Genomic DNA, 14,932 nt, shown 5'->3' with positions numbered 1-14,932 from the left:
CAAAGTTTAGATTCAACTAAAGCAGTGTTTAGAGAGAAAAGTATAGTTTTGACAGCTGACATAAAAAAGTAGTAAAAGCAAACATCTACAAAGCTAGAAAAAAGAACAAGTAAACTCAAAATAAGCAGAAAAAAGGAAGAGCACATTTAAACAAAATGGAAAAGAATAAAATTAGCAAATCAAAAAGTTCTTTAACACTAACAAAATTAAAATGGTAATTAGACTGTCAAGGATAAAAAGGAGAAAGTCACAAATTATCAATATCAGAAACGAAAGACAGGTTATCATTCTAGATGCTACAGTTAAAAAAAAATCACAAGAAAACAGTATGAACAACTTTACACTAAAAAGTATAACTTAAATGAATCCAACAAATTCTTTGAAAATTACAATACAATTTAAACAAATAACACAACTTAAATACAACACAAATTAAAATTTAAATAAACATGAGATCAAACAAAATTTGAATAGCTCTATATTAAAGAAATTAAATTGGTTATCAAAAACTTTCACATAAACTCCAGGACAGATGATTTTGCTGCAAATATTCCCAAATATTTAAGGGAGAAATAACACAAATTGTACATAAACTTCCAGAAAATAGGTGAGGAGGGAATACTTCTCAGCTTGTTTTCTGAAGCCAGCTAACCCTAATACCAAAACCTGACAATGATGTTATAAAAATATAAAACTGCAGGGGTGCCCAGGTAGCTCAGCGGGTTAAGCCCCTGCCTTCGGCTTATGTCATGATCTCAGGGCCCTGGGATGGAGCCTGGCATCAGGCTCTCTGCTCAACAGGGAGCCTGATTCACCTTCTATCTTTGCCTGCCTCTCTGTCTGCCTATTTGTTATCTCCCTCTCTCTGTGTCAAATAAATAAATAAATAAAATCTTAGGAAAAACAAACAAACAAAACCTACAGATGACTACCCCTCATTGAACACAGACCTAAAAATCTTTTTTAAAAATTAGTGAATTGAGGGGCACTTGCGTGGCTCAGTTGGTTAAACACCTACCTTCGACTCAGGTCACCATCCCAGGGTGCTGGAATGGAGTGGGCTCCCTGCTTAGCAGGGAGTCTGCTTTTCCCTCTCCCCTCCCCCACCCCACCTGCACTCTGTCTCTTTGCTCTCTCTCAAATAAAATCTTTAAAAAATAAAATAAAATAAAATAAAAAATTAATGAATTGAGGGGCGTCTGGGTGGCTCAGTGGGTTAAAGCCTCTGCCTCAGCTCAGGTCATGGTCTCAGGGTACTGGGATCGAGCCCTGCATCGGGCTCTCTGCTCAATGGGGAGCCTGCTTCCTCCTCTCTCTCTCTCTGCCTACTTGTGATCTTTGTCTGTCAAATAAATAAATAAATAAAAATCTTTTTTAAAAAATTAATGAATTGAACCCAAATTATACATAATGACAAAGTGGGAGTTTATTTCAAGAATGCCATGCTGATCCAATATTGTAAAATTACAATATAATCAGCCATTACAATCCAATAATGAAAAAAACCCATGTAATCATTTCAACAGATACAGAGCAAATCTCATATATACTACATTCATTCGCATTTTTGTTCCCCATAGCTAATAGTGCCATTTCTCTCTGGCTACTTTGCTTTCAAGACTTTTTCTTTGTCCTTCCTTTTCACTACTTTGATTTTGATATGTCTAGGTATGGATTTCTTAGAATTTATCTTGCTCAACTTCTTAAATCTCTAGGTTTGTCTTTCAACCAAATTTTAGAAGTTTTAAGCCATTATTTCTTCAATTTTTTCAGCACCGCAATCCTTTTCCTCCCCTACTAGACATGGGCGACATGTATGTTAGATCTTTCTTTATTGTCCAACAGGTCCTTAAGACTCAATTTCAATTGTTTTCAATCTTTTTCTTGGTTGTTCAGATTGGATCTCTATCTTCAAATTCACCAATTCTTTCCTCTCTTATCCCCAATTTGCCACTGAGCCAATCTAGTGAATCTTTTATGTCAGTTATTATATTTTCCAATTCTAAAATTTTCATTTGGTCCTTCTTTATATCTCCTATTTCTTTGCTGAGATTTTTTATTTTTCATCGGTTTCCAGAGTTTGTTATTGCTAAGTCATTTTCAAAATAGTAGCTTTAAAACCCTTGTTTGATAATTCTATACTCTGTGTCCTCTTGGTGACGGCATCTCTTCTCATTAGATAGTCTTTTCTCATTAGAGTTGAGATCTATTGGTTCTTGGTATAATGACTGATTTGGGACTGTATCCTGAACATTCTGAGTATTTAAGAAGCTGGTTCCTATTTAAATCTTTTATTCCAGCAAGAAGTCAACCTATTTAAATTCAGAACACATATCCTATTACATTAATGAGACACTGTGTGTCAGCTATACTTCAATTAAAAAAAAAATAAACAAAATGAAATGAAAATAAAAATAAAAATTAGAATTAAAAAACAGAAGAAGAAGGAGGAGGAGGAGGAGGAGAAGGAGAAGAAGAAAGCAGAATACATGTCCTGGATCAGGTTTTGTGCATTGTGGTTCAAATGTCAATTTAGTTTAAAAGATTCTGCAGTGCTATTCTGATCTGCCCCACTAAGATGACAAAATTCCACACTACCGTCTCCACAGTGCTGGCTGGGGAGTAGGAGGGGCCCAACTCATTACTATAGGAAAAAGTGCAAGGATAAAGTTCTACCCACTGACCCAGCTGGGGAGGTATATTGCCTAGTTAAGGTAGGGGTGGGAGGGAGGAGTTAGAGCTCCATCTACAGTCTCCAAAGGGGAGGGATACTATTTCCTTCCTGACACTGCAGGCAAGGGGTAGAAGTAAGAGTTCTACCTTTAGGCTCCAAGGGAGACAGACAGCACTGACTACTGAGATGGGCAGGGATGATGACAGAAATCTGACATTTACCTAAAGGCTCCAGGGGAAAGGAATGATAAGTCGTTACTGCAGAAGAAGACAAAAAAGTACGTTTCCTGGGGCACCTGGGTGGCTCAGTTGGTTAAGCCGCTGCCTGTGGCTCAGGTTATGATCCCAGGTTCCTGGGATCGAGGCCCGAATTGGGCTCGCTGCTCAACAAAGAGCCTGCTTCTCCCTCTCCCTCTGTCTGCCACTCTGCCTACTTGTGTTCTGTGTCAAATAACTAAATAAAGTCTTTAAAAAAGAAAAAAATAGGTATCCACCCCATTGGCTCCACTACTGCAAAGCCAACTGGTGCTGGGAAGGGGTATAGCTGTATTCATGGTGTGTGTCTCCAGAATAAGCAGGATTGGTCAAAAGGTTTCTCTATAGCTGAACTGCCCTTTTCCTAGTTCTTTGGCTACAGAGAGCAGGCTTTTCTTGGAAATTTTCTTTCTGCCCATGCTCATTATAGTTTCCAGTTTGCAAGGCACCCAGGCCAGGATATACAGGAAGCAAGAAAAATCCAAGGGAACTCTGCCATGTAATTCCTCAAATTCCAAGATCCCTGGTCAGGACCATCTTTTCTCACTTTTGGGAGTCTTCTAGTAGGTGATTTAAATATTTTGTCCAGGGGCACCTGGATGGCTCGGATGGCACCTGGGGGCATCTGCCTTCGGCTCAGGTCATGATCTCAGGGTCCCGGGATTGAACCCTGTGCAGGCTTCCAGGTCACCAGGGAGTCTGCTTCTCCCTCTGCCCCATCTCCCACTCATGCTCTTTCCCTTTCTAATAAATAAAATCTTTTACAAATAAATAAATAAATATTTTGTCCAGGAATTTTTGCTGTGATTAGTAGAAGTAATAAAGTAAAATATGTTTACTCATCTTGTTCAGAATCAGAAGCTGCAGTCTGATTTTAAATGCATCAAAAAATAAGATGCACTGAAGAGTGGAAGGCTGGAAAGATGGCTATGTATAAATCTTGATTCAAGTATATTAAAATGTTAATGGTAGAATCTACGTGGAAGTATATGGGTATAATCTGTAGACTCTTTTCAACTTTGCTATATGTTCAAAAATTTTCATAATAAAATGTTAGGGGGAAGAATCTTTTGGCCAAGTTTGAAATGCAGGTGATTAAAAAAAATCCATAACGTGCAAAAGAAAGAAAAAGAATTCCTCTGCTGAGTGAAAGAGAGGTACTGGAGATTTTCTCTGATCAATAAATTACCAGATTAGCTGGAACGAGAGGCTGTTAGATGAGAACAGCTCTTTGTAAAAGCTCTAGCCAGCTGAATGCTATATTTTGTTTTTAATAGCTTATTTTGTCCACAGCCTGGTCCTTAGGCCTTGTCAGTTTTGCATCCCTAAGGGTAATTCCATCAGAGTTAACAAGCATAGTGCAGTTGAGCACCTAAAGTGGTTAGAGGATGGTTAAATACTGGGGAGGGACTAAATTCATTACTTGAAATGAAAATAAAAGAGAGGAGGCTATCTCTCAAAAATAAATCTTTATTTTTGAAAAAACCTAATAATAATAAATGTGGAGTTCCGATTTGGGGGGAATTTGGGACAGAGTTATGCCACTGATCCCTTGAGTTAACTCTGGTTGAATTTTTTATTTAAGACACACAGTGACTACTTCCACACTATAAAAGTTCTCAGGAGAACACCTGTGTGGCTCAGTCAGTTAAGCATCTGCCTTTGGCTTGGGTCATATCCCAGGGTCCTGGGATCAAATACTACATCAGACCCCCTGCTCAGTGGGGAGTTTGCTTCTCCTTCTGTCCCCTCCCCTGACACGTGCTCTCTTTCCCATAAAGATAAATAAATTAAAAATCTTAAAAAAAAAAAAAAGTAAAATCAAAGGTCTCAGGAATGCAAAGCTGTCTAGGGCACTGATTCTCGTCATTTTTCCCACATATACAAATGGACACTTGACATACTGCACATAGTAGGGAAAACAACATAGGCATTGGGATAGCCCAGACTTCAATCTGAATCCTCGCTCCGTTTTCTAACTAAATGACACTAGTTCAGGGTCTCTGCAGTTCTCTGCATCTCAACATCCCATCTGTAAAACAGAGATAATGAATACTGATATAAGGGCTAAATGAAATGATGAATATAAAGTGCTCTCTTGATTATCTAGAAACTTATTTAGGCACATACTTTCTTAATTCTGCGGAGGATAAAATGAAAAGAACAAGGCTTATTCAACTCTTTTCACCCACTGATGAAAATTAATCAAGAACCCTGGATGACTGTCCAACGGTCTCTGACATTTTCTATCAGGATGGCTTGGACAATACCTGTCTCCTGAATGATAATCTGGCTCTTCTGTTGGCTCACTTATTCTGTATTTATTCTGTACACCCAGGCTCTCCTGGGCCAAGGCAAGACTGCTAGCTAAACAGTAAGTACCGTGAGTCAGTAGCAGTCCTGGAGAGTCCACAGGACTCCCCTATGTTTTCTTCTAGAAGGGCCTACCCTTCTGGCATAAGCTTGACCAGAATTTTCAACATAACACTATGAAACCTTATGAAAAAAAGCTTTTCCCCAGTGGCTGAAATACAGGTTCTATAATATTTTTTTTAAATGGCTATCTTAAATTTTATTTTAGAATTACTTTCTAAATGCCTGAAAATGTTGTTTGGTAAAATGCGTAAGACTTTTTTTTGTCTGTTAGGAAAGAACAATGAATACAGATATATTTGTAGTGATTCAACATTCACCTGGTGTCTTTCATTCACACCTTTTTTGATCGTTCCAGCGCCACATGCCTCCTTTAATCTAACAGTTATGCCTGCAATTTATGCAGCTGGCTCCACATATAAGAACCAGACCGAGGCAGCTTTTCGCTACTCACAGAACCGGCCCAAAGCCTTTCATTCCGGCCTGCTCTACGTGCCACTTCCTGACATTCTCATTCACCCTGTTCTCATCCCTATGATGACTTTATTTATAGGCTCATTTCACAACTTGGAATCTGTAAATTGCCTTCTTCTCTGGCTCTAATTTCTGGCTTCCTTCCTTAACTGTGATTAGTATTTGCCCTACTGACTATACTCCTTTAAGTCATGGTAGACAAATATTTTGCCAGACCTAGTTGCTGGGTGCAGGCCCTCGCAGCCAATACTTCCACACTGGTTTACACACCAGTCTAACCACCTACACCCTAAGCTTTCAATTCATTCATGTTTAGGGACCACAAAAGAGAATTTCCAGAGCTAACAAACACAACAGTCAGTTTCCTACTGTTTCTCCTGCTACTAAAAATTGTAGGCATTCTCCTTTACCTCTGCCTTTGGCTCAGCTGATTCATTAGAGGTATCAAGTTGTTCCTTGGCTTGGGCCATCTGAGTCATCAACCTGTCCATGTGGGACTGGATGTCTGCCAGTATCTCAGTCACATGAGCAGTGGCCATTGCTTCTTGGATGTCCACCAGATGAAGGGCCTTCTGCTCCTCATCAGCAATCACTTTCTGAACTTTCTTAAATTCCTGCTGTATGAACACCTTCATCTGGTCCCGGGTTACCTGCAGAACACAAACAAGTAAAGATAATAAGTTGGACTTACAAAGAAATGGAAGATAGAACTACTACTGTAAGTGCTAGGCAGTCCTGGCCAAAATATAAACCAACCAGGTTCCTACGCAGTCCAGAAATTTTGGAATATCCTCTAAACAATGTTCCCATAGTACTGTTGATGAATTTCTTGGTAATCCTTTTGCCTTTTTAGTCTTTAGGAAGTAATTCCTTATCTTTCCCTTTTTGCTCTTCCTTTTGTTCATTTTTTACACCAGCAATACCTAATTACTTTTTAACAATTTAATAGGTGAATGTAGATTATAAAAAATGAAATTCTTCTCTCTCCATCTGGATACCATTTTTCTCTTTGGAGGGTAATTACTATTAACATTTTGGTATGTATCCTTCCAGCCATTTTTCTTTCTAGTTATACACATACATGTACACAGTTATGTTGGTTTTTATATAAATGGGTCATAGTGAACATTAGGTTCTGGGTCTTGCTTTTCTATTTAAAGTATGTTAGTACATACAGATCAACTTCACTCATTATATTATTTTTAACGTCTACATGAGTTGGATATATACAAATATGAATATTTATAAATATATAAATAAAAAGATAAAGCATAAACATTAAATATTTTCCTTCTCAATGGAAATACAGGATATTTTCAGATTTTTGCTATTACAAACAACATTGTAATGAACATCCTTGGATACATCTCTTAATATTCGCATGAGTTTTTTTTAGAGACTTCTGGAGTCACTGAGTCCATTTATTTCATACTCTAAAAATACTGACTGATACAGCCAAACTGGCCTCCAAAACAGATGTACCAATTACATTCAAGAATGTGTGAAAACAGGCATTTCTTTTTACATTCACCAATATTAGATCATGTCAAGCCTTAAAATGTTTATTCCCTATAAGTAAAAATATATTATTGATTTATTTTGTAGCAACCACTGAGCAGATCAAATAAAACATGACTATAGGCTCTATCTGGCTGGGGCATAAGGTAAACAAAGTGAGAAACTACCAAAATAAGAACTTCTAAACTCTGTATCCTACCAGTAACTACACTTACTGATGCTTTTTCCCAACTACGTGCATTTTAGGAATATTTTCAAACAACTCTGTACGGTGAGTAACTACGGCAGGGTAAAGGGAAAGGGCGGCGCAGCGGACAAAAGGAGAAAGGCCATGCGAGAATTTTAGAGCGGAGAGAAAAAGCAGCTGTCATTAAGGTGAATCCTTTCTTTGACAGGTAAGGGAAGAGATGCAGCGGCAGGACACCTGTAGAAGATGCAGGGGCCACCAATCTTCCTGCTCCCAGGCTGGTGCTCCAGGCTAGAACAGTCTCCGGGAAGGAAAACCAAACTGGGAAGAGCTAAAACTGAGACTGAGGAAGAGAAAGTCTACAGAAGAGGGGACGATGGGCCATTTCTAATTAGCCTCTTAAAAACTGAAAGAGCCTTGATACTTTAAGCAGCTTTTGTAACACTGCCATAAGAACGTCCATACAAAATAAGGCCCATAGGACCTGTCTCTATTCACACATCAAGTGACTAAGTGACATAAGCCCTCAGGAATTCATTATACTCTCTACAGGTACTCTCCCTGGTGTGAAAGAAAAGGGGAGGGGGAGTGTTAAATGTTATTAATGTCTCTGCAAATCTGTATCAGATTGAGAACTGTGATTTGTATTTATGTAGTTCCTTTTTATTTTTAGTGTGTTAATTTCAAGGCTGTTATGCTTTATGATGACCTTTTATGAATGGATCTCCAACTTTGAAATAAATTGGGTATTATAAAGACCTGAGACCATCTCTTAGAGACTAAACCTAGGAAATTTTAGCTAAGAGATGAACTTTTCTGAATGCCCAAGAAAATCTCTTTAACAGTTGCAAGTGACTGAAAACGGGGAACACAATAAAAATGGACTCGTAACCTATTTTACCAGCCCTCACACACACATGTGGTTCAGGTCAGAAGCTGACGTCAGTCAGGAAAGGTATGGTCAGACTGCAGTAGGTGACTAAATCATGGGGCTTTAAAAAAAAAAAAAATCATTCTCTATTTCTTGTTTTACACAGGGTTTTCAACCTTTATTTTGTACAGTTTATCTCTTACAGATCAGGCCACAAATAAGAACTGAAGCCAGAATAATCTACTCTCCAAAACCTGTATCCTTTTCACCCCCGTGCTCTACTAATCAACAAAAAGATATTCCCCAACCTAGTTCACAATGGGAAGAACACATTTTTGGGTCATAGCTTCCATTCAAATTCCGAGGCCAAAGGACAGACTCCCTGGGGAACCTGGCATAGTAGGTTCAGTACTCTGGAGAATGGACTCTTACCAATGGCAGGAGTGAAAGGGCTTTCAAAACTCCCTTTCAGGTTCATTTCACCTCCCTGCCACCAAAACTCCATCCCGCTACAAACTTCACGGTTCTCCAAGAGCAGCAGACCCCTTCCATCAGCCCCGGCTACCTGAGAGCCACTGACATCATTTCTGCGTAGGTTTCTTAGAATTTCTTCGGCCTCTATCCTACAGCTCCTCAAAGGTGAGAGTGACAGTCTCATATTCCTGACTGTACTACATACAGTGTTAGTAAAAAGAAAATTCTACATATGCAGACAAGAGAAGGCTGGGTGTATCACAGAACAATAAAACTGGCGCTGTTAAGCTCTTTTAGAGCCACAGAGCTTCACTTACCCTAAACAAAATCTTAATGTGGAACCCTAAAACACAACAGAACCGAAAGTAGAAGTACTCTGGTTAAAAGAAAAATTTCTCCCTCCTCCTTGAAGTAATGCCTGGGCACTGGTAGTGGTCTCCAGGAAAATCTCCCTGCAATACCTGGGTCCCCTACACAAATGAAAAGCTGGCTCCTAAGTTGATGACTAAGTTGATGACTAGGACTTTGAAGTCCTAGGGTATGAGCCAGTTGATATATCTTTGTTATCATTGCATTAGGATGAAAATTTACATTACTACTTAAAGATAGCACTTTACTAAAATTACCTAAACACAACATTATAATTTGAAAAATTGAGTGGCTTATTTGTGAACAGTCATAACTAGCTAGTGAAGATCTGACTGTTCTCATTAGAGCTGAGTTCAACCTCCCATTTTATAGGCCACACACACACACACACACACACACACACACACGTGCAATAATAAAGTCAAGCTTAGAAGCCAGCTTTCCTTTCGTCTAATCCAGCATACTCTGTGCTACAATATACTGCCTGTCATGATCCCTTTCTGCCTGCTTCAGGTCCTTCAAACTTATTTCTTCTTAATTGAGACGTTTCCTTGGTCAAGAGGCAGCTCTGTCATTATCCCCACTGAGATGTTATTCCCTCCTAAGTGTATCTTGGGATAAAGGATGTGCATCTGAAGAGTTAAGTTTCATCCCATGCTACTTTCTATATGCTCTTGTAGTTAATATTTCCAAGCTAAGATGGACCCAAGAGTCATACAGACTGGCACTTTACACATACATAATTAAACACATAAAACCTTGAATTAAGAGCTTGTACTTAAAAACAACACCATTCGATGTGCTTGACATGGGTTATAAGCCATTAACTCCTAGCTAGCTGGCTTACAGGAAACGAAGGTTTTATTTCATTTTCTATTACAGGCAGATTATTAAAAACAACAACAAAAAAAGGCATACTAGCTAGAAAGCATCATACCTTAAGAAAGATTTGTTCCAGAAAAGTGTTGCTGATGTGAACTGAGAAAGATGGTACAGGATCAGGAGCAGGAAGCCACACAAAAGAAAAGCCTCTGAGTCTACATTGGTTGAAGAGTTCAGAAATACTTGTTCTACTAGCCAAATTCCCTGCAAGTTTAAAGGAGGCTATTCCAAAAATGATCTTAAAAAGTGTGAATTGTATGAAATAGTTTGTGAAGACTCTAAATACCTCCCCAAATGTCAAGAAGTACACTTTCACTCCCCCTTTCCTCTTCTGAATGGCCACTGTTCTAAAACAGAAAAATAAAAAAGCAGGAAATGCAATTTTTTCAGATGCGACAAGCTGTCTTCACTCCCACCAGCACAGTACCTTCCCAGCATGCCAGTGTCCATGGAAACTTTCAGGTTGGGAATCTCAAAGTTAAGCCTTCTGTACAGCCTCTCGTATGTATTCTGGCATTTTGCTCCAAGACAGCGCTTTCCAAATCTCTATCAGGCTCCAGTGAGGGCAGGTGAGGGAAGAGCTTCATCAACAGGGACAAAGTCCTTTTTCAGTATCTTTCGTGTGTGAGGAGAATAGCCACTATTTGTGAATAAAACCAATGTTCATTCCTAAGGCTTGGAAAATTATCCAGCACCTAGAAATTGTTGTATTTTAACCTAAAATACAATAATAAAATAGTTCACAAACTATGAACTACATTCCATTACTAACATTGTTGAGAGCAGTCAAATATTTTCCTGACAACCTGGTTAGAAGCCTCTGTTGCTTGGCTTTTACAGTGGGGGTATTGAGAAAAGAAAAGGTTACTGAAGTGAGCATTTAATCTCTTCCTTAAACCAATTTTCTCATCTTCATCAGAAAATGCAGACAAAACCAGTCACGTGATCCTCTTTACCTCCTTTCATTACCCCACTGCATATAAATACAGCATCATGAGGTCTCTACCTCTGTATCTACCCAAAGAAGTAATAATAGTATTTACTGTTGCTGTTATTAATATTTCTGTTAAAAAAGACTGTAAGAAATACACCAGAATGTTGGACAGTGATTACCTCTGAGTGATGGGATTGAGTACTTTTTTTTCACTTTCACTCCAAATTTTCTGTAATAATGTATAATACTTATTTTTTCTTGAAGAGTAATTTTTAAAAAGAAATGAAGTTCAAAGAAAAAGTTAAATCCTGAATAAGATATTAGCTAATTGAATCCAACAGTGTATGCCAAAAATTATACACCATGACCAAGTAGGATTTATCCCAGGTATTCAAGGCTGCTTCAACATTTGAAAATCAGTTCATATAATCTATCATGTCAACAGGCTAAAGAAGAAAAATCACATTATCATATCAATAGATGCAGAAGAATCATTCGATAAAATCTAAGATCCATTTATGATAAGAACTCTCAACAAACCAGGATTAGAGGGAAATATTCTTAACTTCACGAAAAATACCTATAAATAATCAACAGCTAACATCACACTTTGTAATAAAAAACTACAGGGGTGCCTAGCTGCCCCATTTGATGGAGCATGTGACTCCTGACCTTCGAGTTGTGAGTTTGAGCTCCACACTAGGTATAGGGATTGCTTAAAATTAAAATCTTTAAAAAAAAAAAAAAAAACAGTAGTGAAAATCTATAGTTTTCCTGCTAAGATCAGGAACAAGGCAAGGATGTCCCTTCTTACAACTCCTTTTCAACATACTAAAAAGTCCTAGGTAGTGTAATAAGACAAAAAAGGAAATAAAAGGTTTGCAGACTGGGAAGGTAGAAATAAAGCTGTCTTTGTTCACAAATACCATGGATGTTTATGTAGAAAATCTGAAAGAACTGGCCAAAAAACCCTCCTGGAACTAATAAGCAATTACAGCAAGGTTGCCAAATACAGAGTTCATATATAAACGTCAATCACTTTCCTATATACTAACAATGAACAAGTGGAATTTGAATATAAAAACACAATACCATTTACATTAATACCTCCAAAGTGAAATACTTAGGTATAAACCTAAGAAAATATGAATGAGGGAAACTACAAAATTCTGATGAAAGAAATCAAAGGAGAACTAAATAAATATAAAGATACTCCATATTCATGGATAGGAATGCTATATATTGTCAGATGTCAGTTCTCCCAACTTGATCCATAGGTATACTACAACTCCAATAAAAATCCCAGCAAGTTATTTTGTGGATATTAATAAAAATGTTTCTAAAGTTTACATGGAGAGGCAAAAGATGCAGAATAGTCAACATAATATCAAAGGAAAAGAACAGAGTTGGAGGATACTACTTAACTTTAAGACTTACTATAAAGCTACAGTAATCAAGACAGTGTGGAACTGAGGAAAGGACAAACAAAAATATCAATAGAACAGAATACAGAGCCTAGAAATAGACCCACATAAATGCAGTCAATTGATCCTGAACACAGGAGCACAGGCAATACAACAGAAAAAGAGTTTTTAACAAATAATGCTACAACAGGACATCCATGTGCAAAAAAAAATTAACCTAGCCATAGAACTTTCATCATTCACCAAAATTAACTCAAAATGGATCACAGACCTAAATGTAAAATGCAAAACTATAAAACTCCTAAAAGATAATACAGGAGAAAATCTAGATGACTGTGGTTATGGTGATGACTTTTTAAATACAATTTCAAAGGCACTATCCATGAAAGAAATACTTGATAAACCGGATTTCATTAAAATTAAAAGCTTCTCTGTGAAAGACACAGTTAAAAGAATGAGAAGATAAGCCATAGACTTAGCCCCAGATGTATCTGCAGAAGATACATCTGATAAAGCACTGTTCCCAAAATATACAAAGAACTCTTAAAATACAATAATAAAGTAAAGAATCCAATTAAAAAATGGGCCAACAACCAGAACAGACATCTCACCAAAGATATACACATGGCAAATAAGCACAGAAAGGATGTACATCATTTGTCATTAGGGAAATGCAAATTCAAACAACAATGAAGTACTAATATGGCCAAATTCCAAACACTGACAACACCAAAAGCTGACAAGGATTTAGAGCATGAGGGATTCTCATTCAGTGCTGATGAGAATGCCAAATAGTATACCTACTTTTAGAAGATAGTTAGGCAGTTTCTTACAAAACTAAACATACTTTTACCATATGATCCAGCAATTAAGCTCTTTGATATTTACCCAAAGGAGATGAAAATGTGTGTTGAAACAAAAACCTGCACATGGGTATTACAGCAGCTTTATTCATAACTGCCAAAACCTGGAAGCAACCAAGATGTCTTAAACTTAGGTGAATATATGAATAAAACGTGATACATTTACACAATGAAATATTATTCAACACTAAAAAGAAATGAGCTACCAAGCCATGAAAAGACATGAAGGAACATTAAATGCCTCTTACTAAATTAAAGAATTTAATATGAAAAGGCTACATAGGGGCGCCTGGGTGGCTCAGTGGGTTAAGCCTCTGCCTTTGGCTCCGGTCACGATCCCAGGGTCCTGGGATCGCGTCCCGCATTGGGCTCTCTGCTCAGCAGGGAGCCTGCTTTCCCCTCTGCCTCTCTGCCTACTTGTGATCTGTCTGTCAAATAAATAAATAAATAAATAAATAAATAAATATTTTTAAAAAAAGAAAAGGCTACACATGGCATGATTCCAACTACATGACATTCTGGAAAGGCTATGGAGACAGCGAAAAGATCAGTAGATGTCATAAGTCTAGGAGGAAGGAAAGATGAGTATGTGAACACAGAGGACTTTTTAGGGCAGTGAAAATACTCTGTATGATACTATCATGGTAAATAACATACACATTTGTCCAAATCCACAGAATATACAACACCAAAAGTGAACCCGAATGTAAACCATGGACTTAGGGTGATAATGAGGAGTCATTATCAGCAACCTGAAATCAAGTTCATTGATTATAACAAATTTATCTACCACTCCGGTGTGAGATGTTGATAGTGGAAGAGGCTAAGTGTGTGGAGGCAGGAAGTATATGGGAACTCAGTATTTTTTGCTCAACTTTGAATCTAAAACTGCTCTTAAAAAGTCCATTTTTAAAAAGTTAATACAATTAGGGGGGCCTGGGTGGCTCAGTGGATTAAGCCTCTGCCTTTGGCTCCTGTCATGATCCCAGGGTCCTGGGATGGAGCCGCACATCAGGCTCTCTGCTCAGCGGAGAGCCTACTTCCTTCTCTATCTCTCTCTGCCTGCCTTTCTGCCTACTTGTGATCTCTGTCTGTCAAATAAATAAATAAAATCTTTAAAAAAAAAAAAAGTTAATACAACTAAAAGAGAAAACTAAATAGCCCCTGAAATGGAGCCTAGAGAAGGTAGGGGAGGGGCACGTGGCAGTGGAGTGAGCATCCAAAGGGCCAGGTGGTTCCTCCACCTGAACCTTCATCTCAAGCATGTCAACATTTTCATTCTTTGCCTTCCCAGTTAATACTAGACCCTTCCTTCCTAATCTGATTTCTGTTTTCTATAATAAATCAAGGTTTTTTTTAAAGCCCTTTTCAACTTAAGCCCATTAAAATAATGGCTTCCATAAGAGCCGAGCACAAGCTGCTGCTGTCATTTGAAGGTTCTCCTATGGGAGCTTCAGTCATCCTGAGGCCCCTCAGAAGAGCAGATTTTAGTGTCTTGAAAAACTCTAAAGAACATCTAATTCGGTGATCCAATAAGTGACCAAAGTATGAAGCCGCTTACTTTAGAGAACTACCAGGCTCATCAAAGAGAAATGGACATCCTTACAGGATGTTAGAGAGACACTGGCTTCAGGA

General features: G+C 38.0%; 1 protein-coding gene across 3 annotated transcripts in view; it reads right to left on the bottom strand.

Annotated features, from left to right (window-relative positions):
• TRIM44 (tripartite motif containing 44) overlaps positions 1–14,932 on the bottom strand; it is a 109,185-nt gene that overhangs the window by 56,187 nt on the left and 38,066 nt on the right. For 2 of the 3 annotated variants that reach the window (XM_047690638.1, XM_047690639.1), the window contains one exon: positions 6,186–6,425. In XM_047690638.1, coding sequence (XP_047546594.1) covers positions 6,186–6,425 — 240 coding nt within the window. Of the gene's footprint in view, positions 1–6,185; positions 6,426–10,745; positions 10,794–14,932 lie in introns of those variants that run through there. The other variant, XM_047690641.1, reaches the window with a different exon arrangement.

The sequence above is a fragment of the Lutra lutra genome, chromosome 10, assembly GCF_902655055.1.
Source record: "Lutra lutra chromosome 10, mLutLut1.2, whole genome shotgun sequence".
Taxonomy (NCBI): domain Eukaryota; kingdom Metazoa; phylum Chordata; class Mammalia; order Carnivora; family Mustelidae; genus Lutra; species Lutra lutra.
This window is presented reverse-complemented; position numbering and strand designations above follow the sequence as displayed.